This window comes from Thalassophryne amazonica, chromosome 18 (assembly GCF_902500255.1).
Source record: "Thalassophryne amazonica chromosome 18, fThaAma1.1, whole genome shotgun sequence".
NCBI classification, from domain to species: Eukaryota; Metazoa; Chordata; class Actinopteri; order Batrachoidiformes; family Batrachoididae; genus Thalassophryne; species Thalassophryne amazonica.
Window position 1 is genome coordinate 51,708,691 of NC_047120.1, and position 25,033 is coordinate 51,733,723.

General features: G+C 42.2%; 1 protein-coding gene across 2 annotated transcripts in view; it reads right to left on the bottom strand.

Moving 5' to 3' along the window:
* Positions 1-3,087: 3,087 nt before the first annotated feature.
* taok2b (TAO kinase 2b) overlaps positions 3,088-25,033 on the bottom strand; it is a 57,924-nt gene continuing 35,978 nt past the window's right edge. Inside the window, exons 13-20 of one of the 2 annotated variants that reach the window (XM_034194304.1) lie at positions 24,385-24,584; positions 22,467-22,644; positions 22,094-22,222; positions 21,791-21,994; positions 21,396-21,635; positions 10,020-10,232; positions 9,037-9,219; positions 3,088-6,158 (exon numbers count right to left, since the gene is read on the bottom strand). In XM_034194304.1, coding sequence (XP_034050195.1) covers positions 5,241-6,158; positions 9,037-9,219; positions 10,020-10,232; positions 21,396-21,635; positions 21,791-21,994; positions 22,094-22,222; positions 22,467-22,644; positions 24,385-24,584 — 2,265 coding nt within the window. In that variant the 3' untranslated portion in view covers positions 3,088-5,240. Of the gene's footprint in view, positions 6,159-9,036; positions 9,220-10,019; positions 10,233-18,905; positions 21,636-21,790; positions 21,995-22,093; positions 22,223-22,466; positions 22,645-24,384; positions 24,585-25,033 lie in introns of those variants that run through there. The other variant, XM_034194303.1, reaches the window with a different exon arrangement.

Sequence of the window (25,033 nt, forward strand, 5' to 3'; positions counted from 1 at the left end):
GTTTAGTGTGTGCCTCCAAATATTTTCTTTAACATTTCTATATATCTTGTGATGGAAAACAGTTCAACTGTGCAACAGATTACATCCAGTAACACAATAGCCTCAGCGTCCAAAGTGACCATAGACTTGAATCAACACCTCTGACATAGTGTCAAAAACCTATTAAAAGTAAAATTAAGTTAGTATTTATTGCAGCATGTTTACTTTGCAGGATTTGGTCGTTGAGTGTATAAATTATACACATCCAGACCTTAAGGGTTCCATTAATCAATTTATTTTCAGTTCATTGTTTTGACTATATATGCCAAAACCCAACACTAACAATGATAACAAAAATAATAATTACAATTTCCTAAAAGCCAAGATGGCATCTTGATATGTTTAGTTCAACATAAGAGTCCAACACCAAAAGATATCCAATTTCTTATATGAAACACAAAAGGCAGCAATCACCATCTCTCAAATGAGATGAAACTAAATGTTTCATTTTATATATATAAATTGCCAAATCAGTGAATACCAAATATGAATACCAAACTAGTGTTGATTTTTCAGTAACTAGTGATAGTGATGATGATGATGATGATGATAATAATAATAATAATAATAAATATACTCAACAAAAATATAAACACAACACTTTTGGTTTTGCTCCCATTTTGTATGAGATGAACTCAAAGATCTAAAACTTTTTCCACATACACAATATCACCATTTCCCACAAATATTGTTCACAAACCAGTCTAAATCTGTGATAGTGAGCACTTCTCCTTTGCTGAGATAATCCATCCCACCTCACAGGTGTGCCATATCAAGATGCTGATTAGACACCATGATTAGTGGACAGGTGTGCCTTAGACTGCCCACAATAAAAGGCCACTCTGAAAGGTGCAGTTTTATCACACAGCACAATGCCACAGATGTCGCAAGATTTGAGGGAGCGTGCAGTTGGCATGCTGACAGCAGGAATGTCAACCAGAGCTGTTGCTCGTGTATTGAATGTTCATTTCTCTACCATAAGCCGTCTCCAAAGGCGTTTCAGAGAATTTGGCAGTACATCCAACCAGCCTCACAACCGCAGACCACGTGTAACCACACCAGCCCAGGACCTCCACATCCAGCATGTTCACCTCCAAGATCGTCTGAGACCAGCCACTCGGACAGCTGCTGAAACAATCGGTTTGCATAACCAAAGAATTTCTGCACAAACTGTCAGAAACCGTCTCAGGGAAGCTCATCTGCATGCTCGTCGTCCTCATCGGGGTCTCGACCTGACTCCAGTTCATCGTCGTAACCGACCTGAGTGGGCAAATGCTCACATTCTCTGGCGTTTGGCACATTGGAGAGGTGTTCTCTTCACGGATGAATCCCGGTTCACACTGTTCAGGGCAGATGGCAGACAGCGTGTGTGGCGTCATGTGGGTGAGCGGTTTTCTGATGTCAGTGTTGTGGATCGAGTGGCCCATGGTGGCGGTGGGGTTATGGTATGGGCAGGCGTCTGTTATGGACGAAGAACACAGGTGCATTTTATTGATGGCATTTTGAATGCACAGAGATACCGTGACGAGATCCTGAGGCCCATTGTTGTGCCATACATCCAAGAACATCACCTCATGTTGCATCAGGACAATGTACGGCCCCATGTTGCAAGGATCTGTACACAATTCTTGGAAGCTGAAAATGTCCCAGTTCTTGCATGGCCGGCATACTCACCGGACATGTCACCCATTGAGCATGTTTGGGATGCTCTGGACCGGCGTATACGACAGCGTGTACCAGTTCCTGCCAATATCCAGCAACTTCGCACAGCCATTGAAGAGGAGTGGACCAACATTCCACAGGCCACAATTGACAACCAGATCAACTCTATGTGAAGGAGATGTGTTGCACTGCATGATGCAAATGGTGGTCACACCAGATACTGACTGGTATCCCCCCCCAATAAAACAAAACTGCACCTTTCAGAGTGGCCTTTTATTGTGGACAGTCTAAGGCACACCTGTGCACTAATCATGGTGTCTAATCAGCATCTTGATATGGCACACCTGTGAGGTGGGATGGATTATCTCAGCAAAGGAGAAGTGCTCACTATCACAGATTTAGACTGGTTTGTGAACAATATTTGAGGGAAATGGTGATATTGTGTATGTGGAAAAAGTTTTAGATCTTTGAGTTCATCTCATACAAAATGGGAGCAAAACCAAAAGTGTTGCGTTTATATTTTTGTTGAGTATACTTAATAAAATTAAAATAAAATCATAAAGTACAAAACATAATTAAGTACATCAAATGAACACAGGTTAATGTGTTGATATCAATTTATTCTTTTTTTCAAATCACTTTTATAGCACCCATTTTCTTTTCCAACACGTTCTTTCTTGCCCTCCTCAAGCCTGGAACTGCTTGATTTTAAATATTTAATTTAAAGATTTCTCCCTAAAAAAAAATAAATAAAAAAAAATAAACTACAGAAAACACAAATGTGTCAGTTATTTCTTCATCCTTCCATGAAGCAAGAAGTGATTACTCCACTGAGGCCCCGGTTGGTGCAGACAAGAACACAGATTCCCCCCCCCCAAAAGCACCATGAGGCCTCCCGCGAAAACCTGACAGTCTATTCAAGGAGTCTATGCATGCACTGAGATTCCAACCAAGCATAAAGTAGTAGATAGGGTACTGTCTTGAGCTGGTGTTTCTGAGTCATACAAACAGCAGGGTGAATTTCCTTTTCTTTTCTTTTTTCGCAATAAAAAAAGAACAGTTACTGTATTTCTGAACTCCTTCAGGTAAATATTAAAGCACAAGAAAGAGTCGAGGTGAAAGAACTGTTTAGTGTGTGTAATCGAAATGGGCCGCTCCGGTCACTGCTACTGTGCCAGCACAAATGATGCAGGTTCACAGCAACTCAGTCGAAGCCCATCATAAAACACTGTACATGTGTTGCATGCCGTGCCATGCGCGCCCTCCCAGCATTCCCTTCCACAGTGACATCATCAGCTAGGACTGTGCACAATCCCCTTCACTCTTACTCTCGTGTTCATTCCATGTGGACTTGCTTAAAATACTCCAAAAAGTTAGAAATAAAGTGGGGGGGGGGGGGCATCATTTGCATTCCAGTAGCCAATTCTAAAATCAAAATTTTGGCGAATTTTAGTTTGTTTCTTTGAAGAGTCTGCAGAGGTGAAGGTCATAGTTCATGTGAATCAGCAGTGCTTCTTTTTCAAGACAATTCAATCATTCAATACTATGTCTAAAATGCAGCAATATAACTCAACCTTATCGCTTTACACACATCCACAAATCATTAAAGCTACAGAGTGTAGGATTTAGTACCATCTTGTGGTGAGGCTAGAGAATGCATTACAGCATCAGCGATCACATTTACTTCCCTTCACGTTTTCATTTCTTTGGCGATGGGGATTTTTGGTCCATTGTCTTGTCTTCTGATAAGTAATATGTGTGCTCCTCCATTTCACCAAAACGCGAGTTCTCGAACTTGTTAGCCTGCACTGGCAACCAGTACACAGTATATAGAGGAGCAACCATGTATTCCTCTTCTATTTTGTTCTTCCTAGTCTTCCAGCTGCAAAATGCAACAGGCAGAGTACATATGTCCCTTTTGGGGTGCTGTATCAATATGGCAGTGCAACATGGTGGCCTCCATGAGGGGGGCCAGCTCCCATGTAGGTATGAAGGGTTCATTCTAAACCTACAAAAACACAATGACTCCTTGTTGTAGATAATCATACACTAATGAACAGACGGTTATGAATGCTATATTTCATTTATGTCAATTAACACTCCTAAATCCTACACACTGTAAATTTAACAATCAATAATTCCTCGTTATTAAAATATTAACAGCTTGAACATACACCATATCTCACAATGCAGTTTTTTCCATCATCCTTTTAAAGAAAAAACATGTTCTCAACCTCACTGACAACAGTGGCCCCTTTTCATTTTTGAAAAATGTCTGCATGAGTACAAGTTACATCGGCATTAGGTATGGTACTACTGACACATAAAAAATGCAGGAGTTGTTTCTTTAAATCTTGGATTCAATACTCATTTGAATATATCAAAATTACTATCATTATCTTTGTTAGTCTATAAAACCAATGACTTGTTCTGTTTTTTTTTTTTTAACTTCCATAAATATTTACACTAAAGATCAAAAATGTGGGACAAGTGATCTCGAACGGGTACGGTACATTTCAAATGTCAAACTTTACAAATGTTTTGTACGTTATCTCATGCACTGGAGCGACTCCTGTAGACACAGATGTCGTTTAGATACTGAATACATCATGATGCCGATAAACTTTTTTTTTCTTGTCATTTATCTTTGTACATATCCACACAAAAGTTTCTCTCCAGCCTTTTTGCCTTTACAAACATTCTTTGCATTCATATTCGATTTAATCATCTTACAGTCATCAAATCTTGATGGCACGACGTCCCTTTAAGAACCCCTTAAAGGCATTGGTGACGTTTCCGAGCAACCTGTTTTTGTGTGTGTTCGTTTTATACACGGAATACAAAAACAACAAAAACATCAAAGTGTTTTACAATCGCCAGCGGGTTAAAGTGGCCCATCTTTTTGTGAGTCTCCTCTTTTACAAGTGCTTTGTAGATACATTTGGACACTACAGACTACATACATGTAGATACACAATGCAAATATGTCATTTTGCCCCCCCACTTCCCCATCCTCTCTCGTTCTCCATTCTAACATAGAACATCATCGAAGAAGACAAGGCCTCTGTCCTTTGTGGCTTTGTGGAGAAGAAACACAGGAAGGCAAAATGCCCTCGCTTCCACACTTTTTATACATGATATAACAGAGATAAAAACATTTAACACAAACCCCCTTTTTTGGTAATATAACACCACATTAAATTAAACCACAGGCAGTTACATTCACTCCTTCTTTTTTGGGAGAAAAGCTCTCTACCCCTCTCGCCCCCTGAGTCTGAAGAACCAGGCTGCAGCTCAGTAGTCGGTGTCCGCTCTCTTTGCTCCTGATACCAGCTGATCTCTTTGTCACTCTGTGCATTAAGAAGAAGAACAAACACATGATATCCCTCCATCCTCTGCTCATCTGTTGTGTGTTGAGATCAGAAATGATGATCGAAAGGAATCAAAGCAAGGTGGCAAGCTGAGAGCACTGAGATGCAACCTGTGATAGCTACCTTCCTAAATCCCTCCTTCCCCGCCTGTGCTCCTCCACCTGTTACCTAAGAATAGGACAGGTGGGAGCCGTTGGAGATGTGTGACGTGACTGAGGTGCTTCGGCTCAGGACGCCGTCACTGCCCCCGGCCCCTCCGGGCCCCCCGCCAGACGCCGTCCTCCTCAGAGGCTGGGGGCTGTTCCTCAGGGCCATCAGACTGGGCGTGCCACGTACTCCTAACCCGCCGCCACCGTATATCCCCCCCTGCGAGGAGGAGGAAGACGAGGAAGAGGAAGACGGGCCAGAGATGGAGGGAGGGGCAGGCGGCGGGGGAGGGAGGATGGCTAAGGACTGAGAAGAGGAGCGAGAAGGCAGGTGATGGGAGAAGGGCAGCGGATGTGGATGGGCCAGGTCGCCGCCGGAGCCTCGCACCCCAGCCCACTCCCGTTCCCTTTCCTTCTCCCGCTCCCTATCTCGATCCCTTTCCCGCTCGCGGTAGAGTTGCGGTGTGCTCTGGTGGTGGTAGTGCTGAGGCAGGTGGTGGCGTTGGTGGTGGGAGGAAGACGAAGAGGAGGAAGAGGACGAAGAGGAAATGGAAGAACGGGACGAATGGTGCACCTCCCTCCCATCTCGTGCCAGGCCCAGGGCTATCCCCAAACCATGGGAGGAAGAAGAGGACTCGCTCCGGCATTCACCCGCTCCAGTGCCACTGTTATGGCTGTGGCGGGAGTGTTGCTGTGAGGGGATGTTCTGGGGGTGTATGCCATGGCTCCAGTGGCTGGCGGAGCGAGAACTGGATGGAGGAGCGTTGGCGTAGCCCTGCTTGGAGTAAGCTTCGCCAGACATGCTGGTCAGTGCCATGCTGCTGAAGCCCAAACGCAAACTCTCCGAGTCGAATGTTTCTATCTCACTGGCCTGACGTTCAAGGAGGGTCCGGATGCGTTCTGAGCGCTCGTTCTGAAGGGATAACATGTCCTCCTCAATCTGCAACAACAAACACACAAAAAAAAATGCAATTTTCATGTCATTATCGTCAAACTGAGGCAATACTAAGCCCTGGGGGCAACAGAATTTATTTCAAAATTTCTAAGTCTGGTATGATTTACCTCTGGGTGGACTGGAACAATACAGATGTAATGTCTCATCCAAGGACAAAGATACATAACTTTACTGCAAATAGACTTCAATCCAGGTGTACTTATTGGCAGCCACTGAGCAACCTGGTCTACCTTGGAAAATAATATTAAATGCACTGACATTGTAGATATTTGCCTCCAACAAGCAGATTGTTTCATGTGCCTGTTATCGGGGTATCTCAAAATGTTAAAAATGGATTAAAATTAGAAATGGTATGAACTGGTGGGCCACGATGCCAACACAGATCTGGAATCCCCCCCACCAAGGACGTTATGTTTTCATCCACATCTGTTTGTTGTTTTGTTCATATTGCTAGCAGAACTGCAAATAAACTAAAAAAAAAAAAATTTTAATAAAATGTGATGGAGAACCACTTGATAAGATGAGCGAAGTGTTGGATTGTCTGCGTTTTCAATTACCCAGGCTTCCAGTGACTTTCTGGAGTCAGCAACCAGAAGTGTATCTATGTGGTGAAAGTGTCAAATTTTTGAGATTCACCTATCTCAACAGCGATTAGTCCCTGGTGAGATAAGACCTCAAAGGTTGAGAGATGCCTGGGAAGAGCTTGTGGAGTCATGCGGTTGCTGGTCAGAGATGTTTGGTGATGCTGATCCCGAGGAGAATGAAGGTCCAAGTCTTTAGGATTCTGGTGCTTCCCTTCTTACTGTGTGGTTGTGAGACTTAGATGCTAACCAGTGGCTGAAGTCAATGACTGGAAGTCTTTGGTAGTAGGTATACCTACTACCAACAACAGTCCTAAGGATCTCCAAAGATATACGAGTATCTTTGGAGAATCCTTAGTAACCACTGGAATGTGTCACTAAGGATCCTCCAAAGAGATCATGATTCAACATACAGGTGCTTCAGTGGTGAGAACTCCTACAACTGGAACAAGAGTGCTCTGACAGCACAATATCCCCCGCTGGCAAATGCTGCTTTGGTACAGTGCTTGCTACATTCTGATAAACATTTCAAGGAATTATACCTTTTCCCGAAATTCCTCCTAAAAATGTGAGAGGAGTTGATTACAGAGTGCAGGCACCAACTCATGAAACTGGCAGTGCCTAGGTTTGTTAATCAAGGGCCATAACTCTGCCAAAATGTGTCAAACTTGTACAAATTAAAATATGCGTATTATCAACCTCTAAGATTTATACCAAGTTACATGAAATTCTTACTAAAAATGTGAGAGGAGTTGATTTCAGAATGCAGGAACCCAAGCAAGAAAGTGACAAGAGTTGAACTTTATCAAGGGCCATAACTGGTAAAATGAGCCAAACTGGAATGATATGATAATACGCGTATTACCGACCTATAACAAGGACTTGTATCAAGTTTCACAAAATTCATCCTGAAAGTGTGAGAGGAGTTTAGATCGCTTATGCGGGGGATAAAAAGCCAAGGAGATGGCACATTTCACCTGGCTGTGGCAGATATATGGCTACTTTTGGGAAGTGGTGATGAGGTTGCCTGCATTGGTGGTTGCATCCAGGACTTGAAGTGGCTCCATTGCATGGAGGGTTCCCAGATACATCCTTGTTTTCACATTAGGTGTGTACTCCACTGAGTGCACCACCAGTTTCTTTTCTCCAAACATTTTGCATCTTCACCCACCCAAGATTCTCGTGCTATATAGCCCTTAGGCCCGTTGGTGCTTGTGCTTATCCAGGGCATTATGAGGATGAGACTCCATGACTCGGATGGGACAACAGTCCATTGCAGTTTACTACCACAGCCAAGGCATTTATTAATTAAAGTTATGTTGGTGACAGCAGACTAAGCAGCTCATTCCACGCTTCCCTATCATTTGCTAAGTCCTGTAACTCTTCCCAGGGGATCCCGAGGAATTCTCAAGGCAACTGGGAAGGCAGTAACCATTTAAATCTGGGTGGACTGAGACAATGCAAACAAATAAATACACCATGATCAGGAATTGAACCCAGGTCTGTCTTTTGGCAATGCAATTCCTATCCCACTGAGCTCAGTGGGATATCTGATAGAATTGGGTATCGATTCAAATTTCAAGAATCGATTCAATTCTGATTCTTAATATTCAGAATCGATTATTTTGATTCGATTCGATTTAATCTGATCTGATATTAATTTGGGTTAGTGTTATTAAAACCGTTTTTGAGCTGTTACCTAATTGTCTAGTTATGCACCATAATACCTGTATTATATTGACATTTGACAGCAAATTACTGACGTATTGATATTTGATAATGATGGCTATAAGACTGATGGCACAGACCAATCCCTCTTACAGAATGATAAGAGTAGTATTTTTATTTTATAAACATACTGAAGAGCAGAATTACTGAACAGATCCAGGGCAGCCAAAAGAGGGCACCAGAGGTACCTGGTTCATTGGCTCTGACACAGGTACATTTCTACACCCTTCTATGTTTTTGGTCTGATGCCTTGTTTCTTTTGGATTTAAAGCAGTAAGGCTGTAACAAAGATAAAGATTAAAAAAAAAAAAACTATGACATTACTTCACAAAATTTGTTGTCGTCAGCTCACCATTGAAAATTACGTAGTCTAAGACTGAGGAAAGCAAAAGACGAGTGCAACACCTCCTCTTGTCTTTGTAGATAACACTGCTGACTTACTGTGAAAATGAATATTTAGTCCATTTTGTGCCGAAGGTTAAACATTATTAAAAACTATCAATACACTTTACAAAGCCTTGGTTTTACAGTAGAGAATAACAAAAGTATCAAACCCTCTGCTCCAGCAAGGCACGGCGGATGGACACCCTCTGCTCCAGGTCCTTGACCTCCCTGTCATGCTGTGAGTCAGTGTGGATCTTGATCTTACTCTGGTAGGCGTTCAGCAGCTCAAGCTCCTGCTGCAGCTGCATCCGCAGCACCTTATACTCTGCTTCCTGGGTTTCATCCAGTCGCAGCTAAGCAGACAAAAGGAAGGATGGATAAAAGGAAGTGACAGAGATGAGAGGATCAGGGTGTGAGTTGCAGATAAGTGCTGTTTGATTTTGTTAGTATGACAAAAGCAGATGGTCACCCCACTGAATCTAGCCTGCTTGAGGTTTCTTCTTATAATAACAATTTAAAAAGCAGGAGAGTTTTTCACCAACGTGATCACCTTGAGATGACTTATGATTTGGTGCTGTTAAGTAAACTGGATTGGGTCAACTGAAAATTTTGTTTGGAGCTTTATTTTATCTCATTCATGCTTTAGACGTTTTGATATTTAAGGACTTGAATATTGTGATTTTATTTTGAAGTCATGAAACAATACATGCACACAGTGTACAATCAAGCAGTAGAAAAACAAGAGTTTTATTAAAATTATTCAAGGAGCTTGACGTATAGTTGATAAGTGAAATAACAGGAAAGATTGTTCTTAATTTCAATGTTTCAAAAATCGACATGATTACATATAAATTACACAAGTTGAACTGCTTGTCAGCATGCTGTGACCTGTGCGTGACGGGACTTTCACCACAGCATATGGAAGGTCAAACCAGGCCAGAAGGGATTTGGCTTACTGTGTTTATGCGGCACACCGCCACATGAGGTAATTAAAAGCACCACTTGGCATTTTGTCATTGGTGAGAAAGACACATTTTGTGACACACAGCAAACCCTTCGCACATCTGGACAGTTCCACTGCAGGACGTGTGGGTTGTTGGAGGTGTGACACATCAGTGGCGGTGTGGTGTCGGTGTCTCTGTGCTTTACTCACAGCCTGAGTGGACAGCATGTCATTGATGGAGTGGTCGTACTGCTCGGCCAGGATGGCCAGCTTGCGGGTCTGCTCATCTTTTAGCCGCTTCAGCACAGCCTTGTGGTCAGACTTGGGCGTGTTCTCCAGCAGGTGGTTGCGGAGCGCCTTGTACTGACGGGTTTGGATCTTACAGGTGTCCTGGAACTGACGCTTAATCTGTAGCTCTTTGGACTTGGGGAGAAAAGAAAGAGACAGAAGCAGCATGGCTAAAGCACTCCGGAAGATGGTTAAAACCAAAAACATGCAGTGTATTATAGTAACTTGGTGGGGGCAGCTGGCAAACAAGCTCCATCTAAGTTCAAAACCACACCTATGCTGAGAAAGTGAAGGAGTGTCCCATTGCAGATATATATGCATGTCTCCACTTTCTGTCCTGATTTCAAGATAGAGGAAATTGGGCTAGATTTAAAAAAAATAATAAGCAAAATTCATATTACTTACAATTTTATATCTGCTTCCATATGAGTTAAGCATGTGCAAAACGCTGCTTCTGTGTTTTTCCTACGTTTTCAAAAAGCTAAAATACTTCTGTTAATGTTTCAAAACTGTCTTCTTGGAGAGCGCGACATGCTTTTTTCATGGGTTTCATTTTGCAGAGGAGTTTGAGAAGGCACCTCCTCAGAGAACAGTGTGTCCCGATTACTGCAAATTGGGAGGGGATGGCCTAGTTAAGTGTTGGGCTTGAGACCAGAGGATCCTCGGTTCAAATCCCAACCTGACCGGAAAATCACTAAGGCCCTTGGGCAAAGTCCCTAATCCCCTAGTTGCTCCCAGTGTGTAGTGTGTGCCTTGTATGGCAGCACCCTGACATCAGAGTGAATGTGAAGCATTATTGTAAAGCGCTTAGAACATCTGATGCAGATGGAAAAGCACTATATAAATGCAGTCCATTTACCATTTTTATTGCACAAACATGCATTTTCACCTACTTTTATGAGTACTCCCATTCTGCAACAGTTAAATCCAATTATTCACATTGTGTGGATCACACTTTATCCAGATGTCACCAATTTTTAAACACGTTTAAAACTTTCTTGATTGGTGACAATGTTCTGCAACTCTACTTTTACTGCTGATCACACCTGTTTTCAGGCTCTGATCAATTATTTATTTTTACATAAAAAATGTACACAGTCAGGTTCCGCTGGGAGACCGCCCTTAGTAAAGGAACACTTTCACAAGGACCAAGATTTAAAAGTGGTTTGATTGTTGATTGTAGGGCAGTGAACAAATTTGTTTTGGGTGACTCTCTTCAAAGTGATGGGCATTTCTGGTCCTGTTAAAAAACAACAAATTTCTCTTCTTGTCATACAAAATCCAAAATATATAGTTTGCCCCACATCTGACATTCAGTTAAGCCAATATGTCTGGAAATGTGGAACAGTCAATGCAGTTTAGGTCAAAAGTCACTCCGATAGCAAAGCTACTGGACCTGACGGTATCCCAGGGAAGGTACTGAAAGCATGTGCTGGCCAGTTGTCAGGGATCCTCACCAGAGTTTTCAACCTCTCCCTGACACATGCCTCCATACCACAGTGCCTGAAGGCTGCCACCATCATCCCTGCCCCTAAAAAGTCAAAAACAGACGACCTAAATGACTACAGATCCATCGCCTTCACAGCTGTAGTAATGAAGTGCTTTGAGAGGCTCATCTCACAGCACATCAGAGACTGTTTACCTCTAACCCCCATTAGTTTGCCTATAGAGCAAACCAATCCAGGGAGGATACCATCACCATTTCACTCCACACAGCGCTGAGCCACCTAGAACATAGAAAGAGGTACAGTGGGGTAAAAAAGTATTCAGTCAGTCCCTGATTGTGCAAGTTCTCCTACTTAGAAAGATGAGAGAGGTCTGTAATTTTCATCATTGGTACACTTCAACTATGAGAGACAAAATGGGAAAAAAAATTCTGGGAAATCACATTGTAGGATTTTTAAATAATTTATTTGTAAATTATGGTGGAAAATAAGTATTTGGTCAGTAACAAACAAGCAAGATTTCTGGCTCTCACAGACATGTAACTTCTTCTTTGAGATGCTCTTCTGTCCTCCACCTGTTACCTGTAATAATGGCACCTGTTGGAACTCGTTATCTGCATAAAAGACACCTATTCACAGCCTCAAACAGTCAGACTCCAAACTCAACCATGGCCAAGACCAAAGAGCTGTCGAAGGACACCAGGAAGAGAATTGGAGATGTGCACCAGGCTGGGAAGAGTGAATCTACAATAGTCAAGCAGGTTGGTGTGAATAAATCAACTGTGGGAGCAACTGTAAGAAAATGGAAGATATACAAGACCATTGATAATCTCCCTCGATCTGGGGCTCCAATCAAGATGTCATCCTGTGAGGTCAAAATGATCATGAGAACGGCGAACAAAAATCCCAGAACTACACGGAGGGACCTGATGAATGATATGCAGAGAGCTGGGACCAAAGTAACAAAGGCTACACACTACGCAGAGAGAGACTCAAATCCTGCAGTGCCAGACGTGTCCAGGCCTGTCTGAAGTTTGCCAGAGAGCATACTTAGAGAATCCAATCTGGATTGGATTCTCCCAATCCAGAAGAGGATTGGGAGAATATCATGTGGTCAGATGAAACCAAAATAAAACATTTTGGTAAAAACTCAACTCGTCGTGTTTGGAGGAAGAAGAATGCTGAGTTGCATCCCAAGAACACCGTATCTACTGTGAAGCATGGGGGTGGAAACATCATGCGTTGGGGCTGTTTTCTGCAAAGGAGACAGTATGACTGATACGTGTTAAGGGAAGAATGAATGGGGCCATGTATCATGAGATTTTAAGCCAAAACCCCCTTCCATCAGTGAGAGCATTGAAGATGCAACATGGCTGGGTCTTCCAGCACGACAATGATGCCAAACACACTGCTCCAGCAATGAAGGAGTGGCTCCGTAAAAAGCATTTCAAGGTCCTGGAGTGGCCATGCCAGTCTCCAGACCTCAACCCCATAGAAAATTTGTTGAGGGAGTTGAAAGTCCATGTTGCCCAGCGACAGCCCCAAAACATCACTGCTCTAGAGGAGATCTGCATGGAGGAATGGGCCAAAATACCAGGAAATGTTTGACCTCTGTCATTGCCAACAAAGATTATGTTACAAAGTATTGAGTTGAATTTTGTTATTGACCAAATATTTATTTTCCACCATAATTTACAAATAAATTCTTTAAAAATCCTACAATGTGATTTCCTGGAATTTTTTTTTCTCATTTTGTCTCTCATAGTTGAAGTGTACCTATGATGAAAATTACAGACCTCTGTCATCTTTCCAAGTAGGAGAACTTGCACAATCAAGGACTGACTAAATACTTTTTTACCCCACTGTACATAAGGCGGCTTCGTATTTGAGTACAGCTCAGCCTGCAGTAATATCATCCCAGACATACTGGTCAGCAAGCCTACACATTCACCTCACCAACCGCTCACAATCTGTCAGACTTGGCCACCACCTCTCCTCATCCCTCATGCTCAGTACAGGTTCAACACAGGGATGTGTGTGCTGAATTTCCTACTCTATGCAACTCTATACACATGACTGCACTCCACCCTGTCCCGCCAACACCATCAAATTTGCAGATGATACCACCATGGTTGGCCTAATCTCAGATGGAGATGAGACAGCATACAGGGATGAAGTGGGAAATCTGTATGCCTGGTGCCAGAACCATCATCTTTCCCCAAACACCACAAAAATGAACAAAGGAACTGATAATAGACTTTGGGAAAGGAAAAACTGACTATGACTGCATGGAAATGTTTAGCTCCTTCACGTTCCTGGGCACTCACGTCTCTGCCGACCTCTCCTAGTCCTGCAACACCCAGGTCATCGTGAAGAAGGCACAGGGGAGACTGCACTTCCTGAGGATGAACAGGAAAAACAACCTGGACAGGAAGCTGTTGCTGGCCTTCTACCACTCCTATGTATAGTCTGCAGCCTACAGCTCGAGTGTGTGGTGCACAGGCTGCACAGCTAAGGACAGAAAGGCACTACAGAGGGTAATAGACACAGCATAGTGAATCATCAGCTGCCCTCTGCCCTCCTTGGACCCGCTGCTTTAGCAGGGCCAACTCCATAACTTTGGACCCTCCACTCCCAGCCCACCACCTGTTTGACCTGTTGCCCTCTAGACGGCATTACAGGTCCATCAAATCCCCAAATCCCACACTGCCAGACTTACAGCTTCTTCTCCTGGGCCATAACAACTCTGAACAGTTACGGTCCCCACCCCTGACCCTCTAATAACATACACACATTGACTCACCACGGACTCAAGTACTGCCCCCTTCTCCCTCAGTATCCCTGTTCACTTTAATGTCACTGCACACTTTAAATACCGTCTCATCACATCGCACTGCACTGGAAGACTCTTTGTAAATATTTTATTTTTTACCTCTAATTTGATCAAACATCCTGCTGATTCACTAAGACTTATTTTTCCATTTGGGAATGGACTACATAATTGCTGAAATGCACAGTGAAATTTGTCCATTTGGAGACAAATTATGCATACTACTTTCTATCAAATTAGGCACATCTACCCTGTGAAACACTCCAACACATTCTTTTAATTGTATTTGCAAAGAACATAAAATGCAGCAGCTTTAGTTTTCATACAAAATACTTGAACTCAATGACTGATTATTAAAATATTACTTTTAAATGACTGATTATTAAAATATTACTTTTAAATAGTAATTTATTCATTTGCCTCGTAATTCAGTATGCTTGACTGTTCTTTGTAGCAAGCAATGTATTAATAAAAGCAACAGTTTCACAGCAATTGAAGCCTTTTTTTAAACAATCCATTCAATAAAATTATGTGTGAATTGTGATGGATATAACTGAATGGTCCAATTTATACTTAGATAATTTAAACAAACCAAAATTTACCTAATATATAGAGAATAAGCCTGAATGCACATTAGTAAACTCATACTGGAAATTACAAGTCTTTTACTTGTTTGTAATGAAAAAATGAAAATAAAAAGATGTTCAAAAATGTCAAAACGCTGTGAATCTTCACATGGTCAATTGTTACTTTTGCATTTTGGTATCAAGCTATAGTATCTCTGACCAAACTCTTTAATATCACAATCTTGAATGACATTTAATATAAAATGTTATTTCTGTTACTTAAGATCCTTTCAAGTTACTTTTTATTTTACATTACATTATTTTCCATTGCATACAATTTTAAGCGACTAAATTATTTAAAATATGTTTGACCTGACCTAGTCAGCAAGATTTCAGAGGATTTTTTTTCTTCCCCTTCAAAGATATTTTAAGCTGTAAGGCCACTGTTTTGTTTTGTTTTTTTTTTCCAGATTTATGTCATAAAAATAAGTTTCTTTGGCACCACTATAATTGTATTCCTTCACATTTAAATAAGGGAATCATAAGATATTGCAAATATCAAAATTTGCACCATCTGGAAACAATTTAGAATTTCTCCCCCTGAAGGGGAGAATTTCAAGCATTCAGACGCTGTGACCTACATTCGATAGCAAACATCGAATCACATGGGGGCACACACCGACAGCCAACTGGGAGTAAAGAAAGGCAGCGTGACATCAGATGGCTGCTCACTTGAACAAACCCAAGGTGGAAAATGCTCTGAAAGTTTATTTCTGTATAAATGTAATACATTCCTCATATATTTGTAGACAGTGTTAGAAAATATTCAATATGGCATTCCCCCAGGTAAATGTTTTCTTCATTAAAATGAGCTGTAATTTTGCAACATTATAGTGCTTATTTTGGTATTAGCCAAAATTGGTCATTTTTGTGAAATTTGAAAGGCTGTTCAGCTTTAAAATCAGCACATACCAACTTTAGGTTTTGTGGGTTATCAGACAAAGGAAAAGGCACAACAGACAACATCTAAAGTGTGTGATGACAAAAGAAAAATCATAACAAAACTAATGACAAAATGGGAAAAGGAGCTTTCTATAGATTAAGATCTGCTGATAAATTGGGGAATAAAATAAAGGCTTGGAAATGAATGGAAATCATAAAAACAAGACAATGATTGCAACACAAAATAATTTATTTTTGTGTAAAGAAAAATCTGGTAGTATTAAAAAATGAATGCTTACAAACATAAGTATTTGCCAACACAAAGAAATGAGAATAAAAGAACCACACAAATGGCTGCTGAACAAAATGCAGTTCTGATAAATACTGCATAAGTTAAACACAAAACTCAAGGTGATATATTTCTGTGGAAACTCAGACAAGGTCACAAAACAGAATACAAACATGTAAACATACACAGAGGAATAAGACATACTGGAACACAAATTAAAATAAGTTACATAAAAAACATTAAATGTTTCTTAAAGCTACAACAAAAGATAGTCACACCAAGATCTTGGTGACTTTTGGGTCACAATACAGTCAATTGTTCCTCATCTTACCGCATCACAGCCTACTTAATATACCTGATACACCTGTACGTTAATGGCTCAAATGTTGTCCTGTGACATGTGAGGCTACTCTTCCTGGATAATCAGAATTTGTAAGCACAAGTGATTTAATAAAAACGCATAATTTTACTTCATTTTTGTAAAATCTTATCCTACAGTGTTGCTCCAACACTCAAATTATCATGTATGCACAGGTTTTAAATTTTAGTTTAAGTGACCGGCATGATGGCCACTGCACTTTGGACAGTTTTGTTTGATACTGCATTAAACCTTCAGACATTGCAGTTACATATCACGTTTAATTTTGGTCCAACAGAAGTGATACGGTCACATTTGATTTGTCAGAGTTCAGTTTTCACCAGTGCAAAATTAAAACTTATTAATGGCCATCTGTCATGTCTCCATTTCATGCCGAACTGCCCAATCACATTCAGCTGTATTAATCTTTGGACTGATTCAAAAAAAAAAAAAATTCAAGATTGTCTGTATGGCTTCATATAAATTAAACTACAAGGAAATGTGAAACTTAAATTAATTATATATTAGAATTCCAAGCTGTTCATTTTCTTTTCAAGAATAAATGCAAGGGAAGTCTACTATGTAAGAGTATAAAAATTTGTGCAAATACTTAACTAAAAAAACAAAACATTACAAAAATGGTATTCATGTGGTCACCAAATAAAACAAAACAAGCAAACCAAAAAAAAAATGTTTACATGGTAAATCATAATATTATTGCACAGAGTGCAACAAAAATAGTATACTGAATTAGATTCAAAGTGTGATCAAACAATATCTTTACGTCAAATGCCTTTTTGGTAGGTTGCTTAAATCTCGGCTTCACTTCAGACTAGTATTATTTCCCCCCTAAATTGGAGGTCTTCAACTCATTGCAGAAAGGGCAGAGAGGGTGCAGGTTTTCTTTGCAACCACCCACTCCACCAGGTGATTTCAATGATTAACTGATTTAATCTGCAACCAGTGATGTTAATCGGTGAATTCACTTGGGCCCGATTTCATAAAGCAGTCTACTCATTTAGTCTACTAAACTTACTTAGTTGACTAAGCTTAGTCGCCCAATATTAGCCATCTAACCTCAGTTTCACATCGACAGCTAAACGTGTAGATTAGGCCACATAAAATAAAAAAAATAGTTTATCATCCATGACATAAGAAAAAAAGTGGTGCGGTAGGGCAATTTTTTTTCCCTTTCTTAGAAACCGGTACAGTCAACATCATTTCAAACCTGAAAAATGACACATACAGCACCTGCATACCAAGTGAGGAACCGAAAATAGCTATTTTTAAAATAAATCTTGTTTGCATGTTGAATACAGGCAGTGTACTGCACACTAGTAGTGTAATACATGCATACTGTGTGCGTGAGACAGAGCACCTGACTGTGTGGTTGTCAATGACAGTCTTCAGCCAAAGCCATGTAACTATGGCCAAAGCATACTCGCCACCTAGCAGATGTGCCGGTTCTTGCACCAGCTGTACCGCAGTCAATGAACATATGTATATGTATGTATATGGCCCAAAAAAAAAAAAAAAACTGATGAGGGCCAATTTCGGCATGCGGCAGGGATGATAAACAAGTGTGTATGTGTTTTTGTTTTGTTTGTTTTTTTAAATGGGGCCGTAGCCGTCTAACGTTACTCGAGGATTTTCACGGGCATAAGTGGCCTCGCCAATACAGCTACCAAGAAACGGCTCCAATGAGCGAGTTTTGTTTACTTCCGGGTTGGTCGTCTGCTCCAAACATGGCAGAGAGAGTATTGCATCAGAGGAGAACTGCACCCGACCTCTGAGGTCCGTAAACATCTCCAATGGATGATTTCGGTCCTGAACACCCGCTCCCGCCATAAGGCTTTCCTTACTTCCTGCTCCATCAACTGGTGGTACATGATACCTGCCATTTCTGAGGTGAGACACTGAAGTTTTGTCAAGTAAAATAAAATTAGCCTTCTCTGTACCAGACTAAAAACTTTAGTCGGCTAACACAAAACTTTAGCCGACTCAGCGCTTTGTGCAACGACTAACATCAAAAGATTAGTTGACCAAGTGAGTTTAGGCGACTAAACAAGATTAGATGACTTTATGAAACCGGACCCTGGTGGAGTTGGTGGTTGCAAAGACAACCTGCATCCTCTCGGCCAATTCTGGAATGAGTTGAAGTCCTCTGCCCTAAATAATGCCACAGTCAATACTCTTTAAAGTCCTACAATGTAAAGCCCCATTCTCTAGTTAATGGGTAGGAATCACAGAAAGACAAGGTCTATAATCATGAAAAACTGGTGCATGAAGATCACCAATATGATCTAGCATGACGCAATACATTACTGTGATGTAACAATTCAGACTTGCACCATGCAGTTTGTGAAGAAACAAATTTGGCAGAATTGTAAACACAGTAGCAAACCTGCAGCATGCCATTAAAACAGCCTTGGTGACTCTGGAAAACCTCCCCTGATGTTACAGCATGTACGATAACTTTACGAACAACACGGAAATGTAAGGGGTTGCCAAGGTTTCAAACTGTGAACCTCCAGGATGCATACCTGCAAAAGCGGTAAGTATGCTTAAGTCTCTGCTGAACATCTATCTCTTCTATAAACGTAGAACACAAGGCTGTGCGCCAAAACACCACCACATACTGAAGTTCTCCGAATGTCAGATTATTCCTGCAGTTTTTTTTATTGCACTTTTAATGAATAGGAAATAGTGTTCAAGGTCATTTTAGTGGAAGTGGTTCACAGTACACAGCTTTGGGGAGTGAATGTATCTAATGTACTGTTCTAACAGTACATAAATGAGACCCTGTGAAATAAGACCACGATAAAAAAAAAGATTGCACAAACGGTTTTAAAAACAACCATAAACACAATTCTTACAAATTAAGAGCAATTTTTTAAAAAAAATAAACAAACTATAAGAAACTTTTACAAAAAGCACAATAGAGAAATGTCTGAACTTCACTGGGTGTAATACAGCATCAGTGGATTCAACTGCTTGTTCCACTTTGCAGATTTCACCTACTGGATGAGCTTCAATAAACCGAACAAATCACATGTACAATGTGTGTGCACAAATCTGAACAACATCCAGTTTGGAGAATTGTGTCAGAAGAGACACGTGGCCCCAGAACAGACACACAAACAGAAGCACAATGAATGAACAGTGGAGTACAGATTGTGATCTTGAGCACAGATTAGCATACTGTTCCCACCCGTCCCTTAAATCAACTCACATTCTTATCTCCACGGGCGAATCTTCCCCCGTATAAACTTTTCAGATGACGTTCGCCTTAACCCACTCTCCCACCTCCCTTCACGGTACATCCTCTCCCTCTCCTGCCTTTTTTGCTGCTCCCGCTCTCTCCTCCTCTGCCTCATCCTTCGCTCTCTGACTTCCCTGGGCAGCAGTCGGGGGAGCCTGCTCGGAATCTCTTTCTTCAGGAGGCCCAGGGTTTGGAGTTTTCTCCGACATGTGCATGGCAGCTGTTTGACGACCTGGCTCGCAAGTTTGAGGACGACTGAGTTAGCAAAGTCTGCTAACACCCCAAGTGGCCGTCTCATGAAACGCCTGACACAGCGGAGACTCTTGGTTAAGGCAGAGCTGCGACTCCTGTGAGTCTGATACTCTAAAGGTAAACTTTTCAGAAGTACTGGAATTCTGGACTGGCGCACACCCCAGTTGCGTCCAGCTTTTGGAAACATCTCATACAAGTTACGCTCAGCCACACCTCCCAGGACAGACTGGCACATTGCAAATAGAGGCCGCGGCAATCGGAAAAGGAAACGCATGCAGAGGCGATTCATTTTGCGAGGTGCATGCTGGAGAAAGTCACGGGCCGGCCGGACAACCAGAACCACTGCCAAGTAGAGGGACAGGAAGAGGGAGGGGGAGCTGAGAAAAGAGGCCGAGATCAAAATCATGGGAATGTAATAAATGCCCAGGCTGAAGGAGAGTCCTAAACTGAAAAGGCCACTGGCCCACAGACTGAGGGTCAGGTAAGTGGAGAGAGTGAGGGAACAGCAGGATCGGAGGAAGAGATAGGAGAAGAAGAGGGCCAGGAGGGCAAGTTCGGCGGAGAGAAGAACAGAAGACACTGAAGGCAGTGGGGGTGAGCGGCGAAGGGAGAGGAGGAAGATTGAAAGCAGCAGCAAAGTGAGGTTGGAAGGCTGGGCAGCAGCAGAGAGGGACAGAAGCAGACAAATACCGTGGGACAAAAGTGAAGGTAGAGATGACGGAGGGGGTGGAGGTGGACGAGGAGCGGACACGGCTATGGGCTCCAGCTCCTCTGGGGTATCAGGGAAGTAGAATTCTGACAACTCATCCATATCTCGCTGTCGATGTGGTCTCTTTTCTGGGGAATGGAATGAGATCAGCTCTGATGGACAACCGTCAGCTACACCCCTGCCCTCTTCCGCCTCTTCACCAGTGCCTACCTGTGCATTTCGACTCGGAACCTCCTCATACTCCCACCGAACTCCTTCTACCTCCCTCTCCTCAGTCTCTTCTACAGTTTTCCACTCTTTCTGCTCCTTTACATCATCACTGCCGTCATGTTCCTTTCGTTTACTGTCATCCTCCTCTACCTTATCTGTAATTTGGACTGCTGGAACAGTCATGCATCCTTCCTCCTCTCCTCCTGTAAACAACTCGTCTCTGAATTTCACCATTTCTACTCCGACAAGCTCATCCTCAACATGATCTCTTTCCTTGATTCCTGCCTCGCTGTCCTGCTCACATTCGCCCTCATCCTTGAGTTCTACCTCTACCATCTCTACGTCCCCGGCCCAGTCGCTGCTCAGCCACTCTGCTGTCTGGATCTCTCCCTCCTCAGGAGACCCCTGGCTGTAGATGGAGGTGCTCTCACTCACTTTGAGGCTCTTGGGCTGTTGGCGGACCTCCACGGCGTGTTTCTGACGCAGCTCCTGCTCACGTCGCTTGTTGTACTCCATCTGGTTGGTGAGCTCCGTCTGGTGCTGTGTACGGATCAGCTCAGCGCGGGTACGCTGCACCAGACCCAACTGGCGGAACTCCAGCTCTTGGGTAGATTCATGGTGGCGTAGCAACATGGCACATTCCAAGTCCTTCAAAGTCTGTTTTTTGTTCAAATCCTGTACAGAGATGGTAATGTAAGAAAAAATAAAATAAATGGGAGATTGTTTGCACAGACCCCCAAGTTTTTAGGGCTTTTTATTCATACCCCATACACAGACTATATTTGGGTAGGACAACAATGATTAACCATTTGGACATTTGAGATTCATACCTCCCGAAGGAGATCCTGCTCCAGGTTGTGGCGTGCCAGCACCATCTTTCTTTTATACTGGCGACACTGTAGCTCATAGTACTGCCTCTGTCTCCGCAACAGGCCCGCCTCCTCTTCTGCCTGCAGCTGCTGTAAACACTCCTTCTGGTGCACCAGCCACTCTTGTTTCTCCCTCTTGGGTGTTGACTGGTTTTCATTCAGTTCCTTTAGTGCAAAATGAAAACAATGTAGTAATGGAAATGAACAGGCTAAAATATTGTTAATAAGGATGTAATAATCTAACATATGGGATGAAAGAATCACCTCTTTGAGCTGCTCCTTGCGTTGTCGATACTGGCGTTTCTGGGATTCCAGGAGGCTGGTCAATTCCTTCTTTTGCTGAGCCAAGATATGCTGTTGGAACTTCTTCTCTTCTGTCAACATAGCCTTTGTCTGGGGGAAGATACACATTGCATACATAGCCACACCATCATACAAGATGACCTGGACAAATATTTTAAAGCCTACTAAATCTCACTTGTCTTCCATCTTGTATGTCTTGGTAGTCACTATAGTTTTTGCTCTGCCTATTGCTTTTGCTACTTATACCTCAAGTCTTTTTTTCCCCAAGCTTTTATTTACTGAAGTGTTTTTTTTTCGTTTGTTACTTATGTTACCAAAAGCCCATCTCCTTTACCTCCTTCTCCATGATAGCCTGGTGTTTCTTTGTTAGCTTTTCTCCCTCTAGAGAGAAGCTGTTCCTTTGATTCTCCAGCTCCTTGTCCAGCCTCAGCTGGTGCTCATCCATCTCTGATTTCAGCTTGTTCTCCAGTCCCATCAGTTGCTTCTGGTGCTGTCGTCGCATTCGCTTGTACCTAAAATGAAGAAGAAATTAACTTCTATCAAGACCATGAAACTAGAGTGTCACTCTGAATGAAGCCTGCTCACAGTTCCTTCCAAAGCAAAAAGGGTTTGACTTCTGTTTAATTTTCTTGATTTGGTAACGCATTAGTTTATTCAGGTAATTTCTTTAACAACATACATTCTATTGAACATACAGACCTTGTGCTGAATGTAGCCGTTAAATATGAAATTCAAACAGCAATATGATCGTAGTTCAACAACAGAGGGACCAAATCAAATGGAACATTTGGAAGTATTTGTTTCAAAACTGTTGCCCACATATTGAGGCCCGATTTAGCACAGCCTGTGATGTCTATCTTTTGATAATGGACTCCAAAACCATGTTTGAATCATGGGTGTTTCAAAGGTTTCAAAATGTTTTAAAGCAGTGTTTCAAGTTTGCCATCAGTACAGATTAATTCTGCGTTTACACATAACGACGGCAAGTCACAAATGCCACGAAGTATACATTCTTGGCCGCTGATCACGAATGTGATGATTTGGGGCAGAGGCGTCAGGTGTCCTCAGGAACTGTTGCAACCTGTTACCACGCGTTACGATTAATGGCACGTGTTGCTGGAGAATTATCAGGAACCATTACACACGGTCAAGAATAATGTTTCGCGTTGTTGTGCTCTGTTGCGTTACGTTCTGTCACGTTGTGAATGAGGCGAATTGTCTATACACACACACACACACACACACACACACACACACACCCAACCGTCAGTTGCTGAACAATTCAGATCGCTCCAGTTTGCTCCTCAAAATCCACAGTAGAAGAACTTTGTGACTGCATGCTTAGTTGGGCTCTGTGCTGTGGAGTGGCACACAGAGGAGGAGGAGACAGAGAGCCAGATGTGTGGCTCCACATGGCAACATCAGGCACAGCAGCAGAAGGTGGAACACCTGCAGGAGTGCACTGAGAAGCACTGGAACCAAACCTTTAGCCGACCTGGCATCACTGTCCTTCTTCAGCATACTGCAGCAATGAAACTGAATGCGGTGCAGCAGGGTTTAATTGTGCGCACGTCAGAGAAGAACAGCGTCACGCTCTATTAAGGATCACCACTAATCAAGACGGATCAACACGCTCAGTTGCGACCTGCACGTTGTGAGATGAAATGAGGGTGGTGCGTGACATTCGTGGGAGATTTTTTGACAGTCAAAAACATGCTCCACGAAAATCACGAATATCACGCACCAACACACACTATTAAGAAACCTATTCAGATGCGTTAAGTCACGTTAAGAATGTCAGGAATGTGCCAAGAATGATGCAAATATGACATTTGTAATGCGTCTTGTCTATGTGTAAACGCACCTTACAAAGGTTCGGTACCATCCCCAGCCACAAGCTCTATCAATTCTTTGGTTTTTTTTTTCTTTCCCATTGTGTGGCAGAGCGTACCATGTTTCTCTCTAACAAACATCCATTAGGGGTTATTCTTATGTTTTTTTAATGTGGTGAGTGAGAAGATGATTTCTGAGTTACCGTCTAGGCAAGCTGACTGGGATGGATAACCCACTTACCCACTCATCTACACTGACACGTGGTTTCCCTTAAGGTTTCCTCTTTTCCCCTCTTCAAGGAGATGGGCATTTTAAGTTTTAACTTTAATTTTCAGCTACATAAATGAGTAGACGACTTCAATTCCTTTTAAATAACACAAAGCCCATGTTCTAGCTCTGATGTCCAATCAGTACCTTACCCAGACATTTGCTCCCTTAGGGCCGAGCCCTGCTCATGTTCCTGGATTTGACGGGTAACAAGTGAGGCTGTCCTGATGGTGGCAAAATGATCTCGGCCACGCCGACGCCTACCACCTCCTCCCCCACCACCAGCAGATGATGCTTCCCTCTGAGAGTCAACCTCCGGCTGATATGGGTCATCATAGATGTTGTCATGGCTCTAGAGAACGGAGAAACGGGATGATGGCAAAAGGCTTCAAAGCACAATATTGTGGTCAAATAATAAATGTGTAGAAAGTGTTAAAATTAAACCCTTAACAACAACAACAACAAAAAAATCCGCAGTCACTCAGTAAAATTGAAACTGTGACTGAAATTATTCCTCAAGAAATGTGTTTGTGATTAATTTGGGAAATGGGAATTGATAAAGCAGAAATGCTGCCTCGTGGAACAATTATAAACCAACAGCGGTGTACAGTTAATTCTCGCCCATGGAATCTTTCCAAAAGGCCCCTGCAGCATAATCAGCTCATCAGCTGTCTAAAGGCAGCTTAAGTCTGAAAAACAAAACAGTCACATACCGTATTTTCCGGACTATAAGTCGCACTTTTTTACATGTTTTGGCCTGGGGTGCGACCTATACTCCGGTGCGACTTATAAATGAAAAAT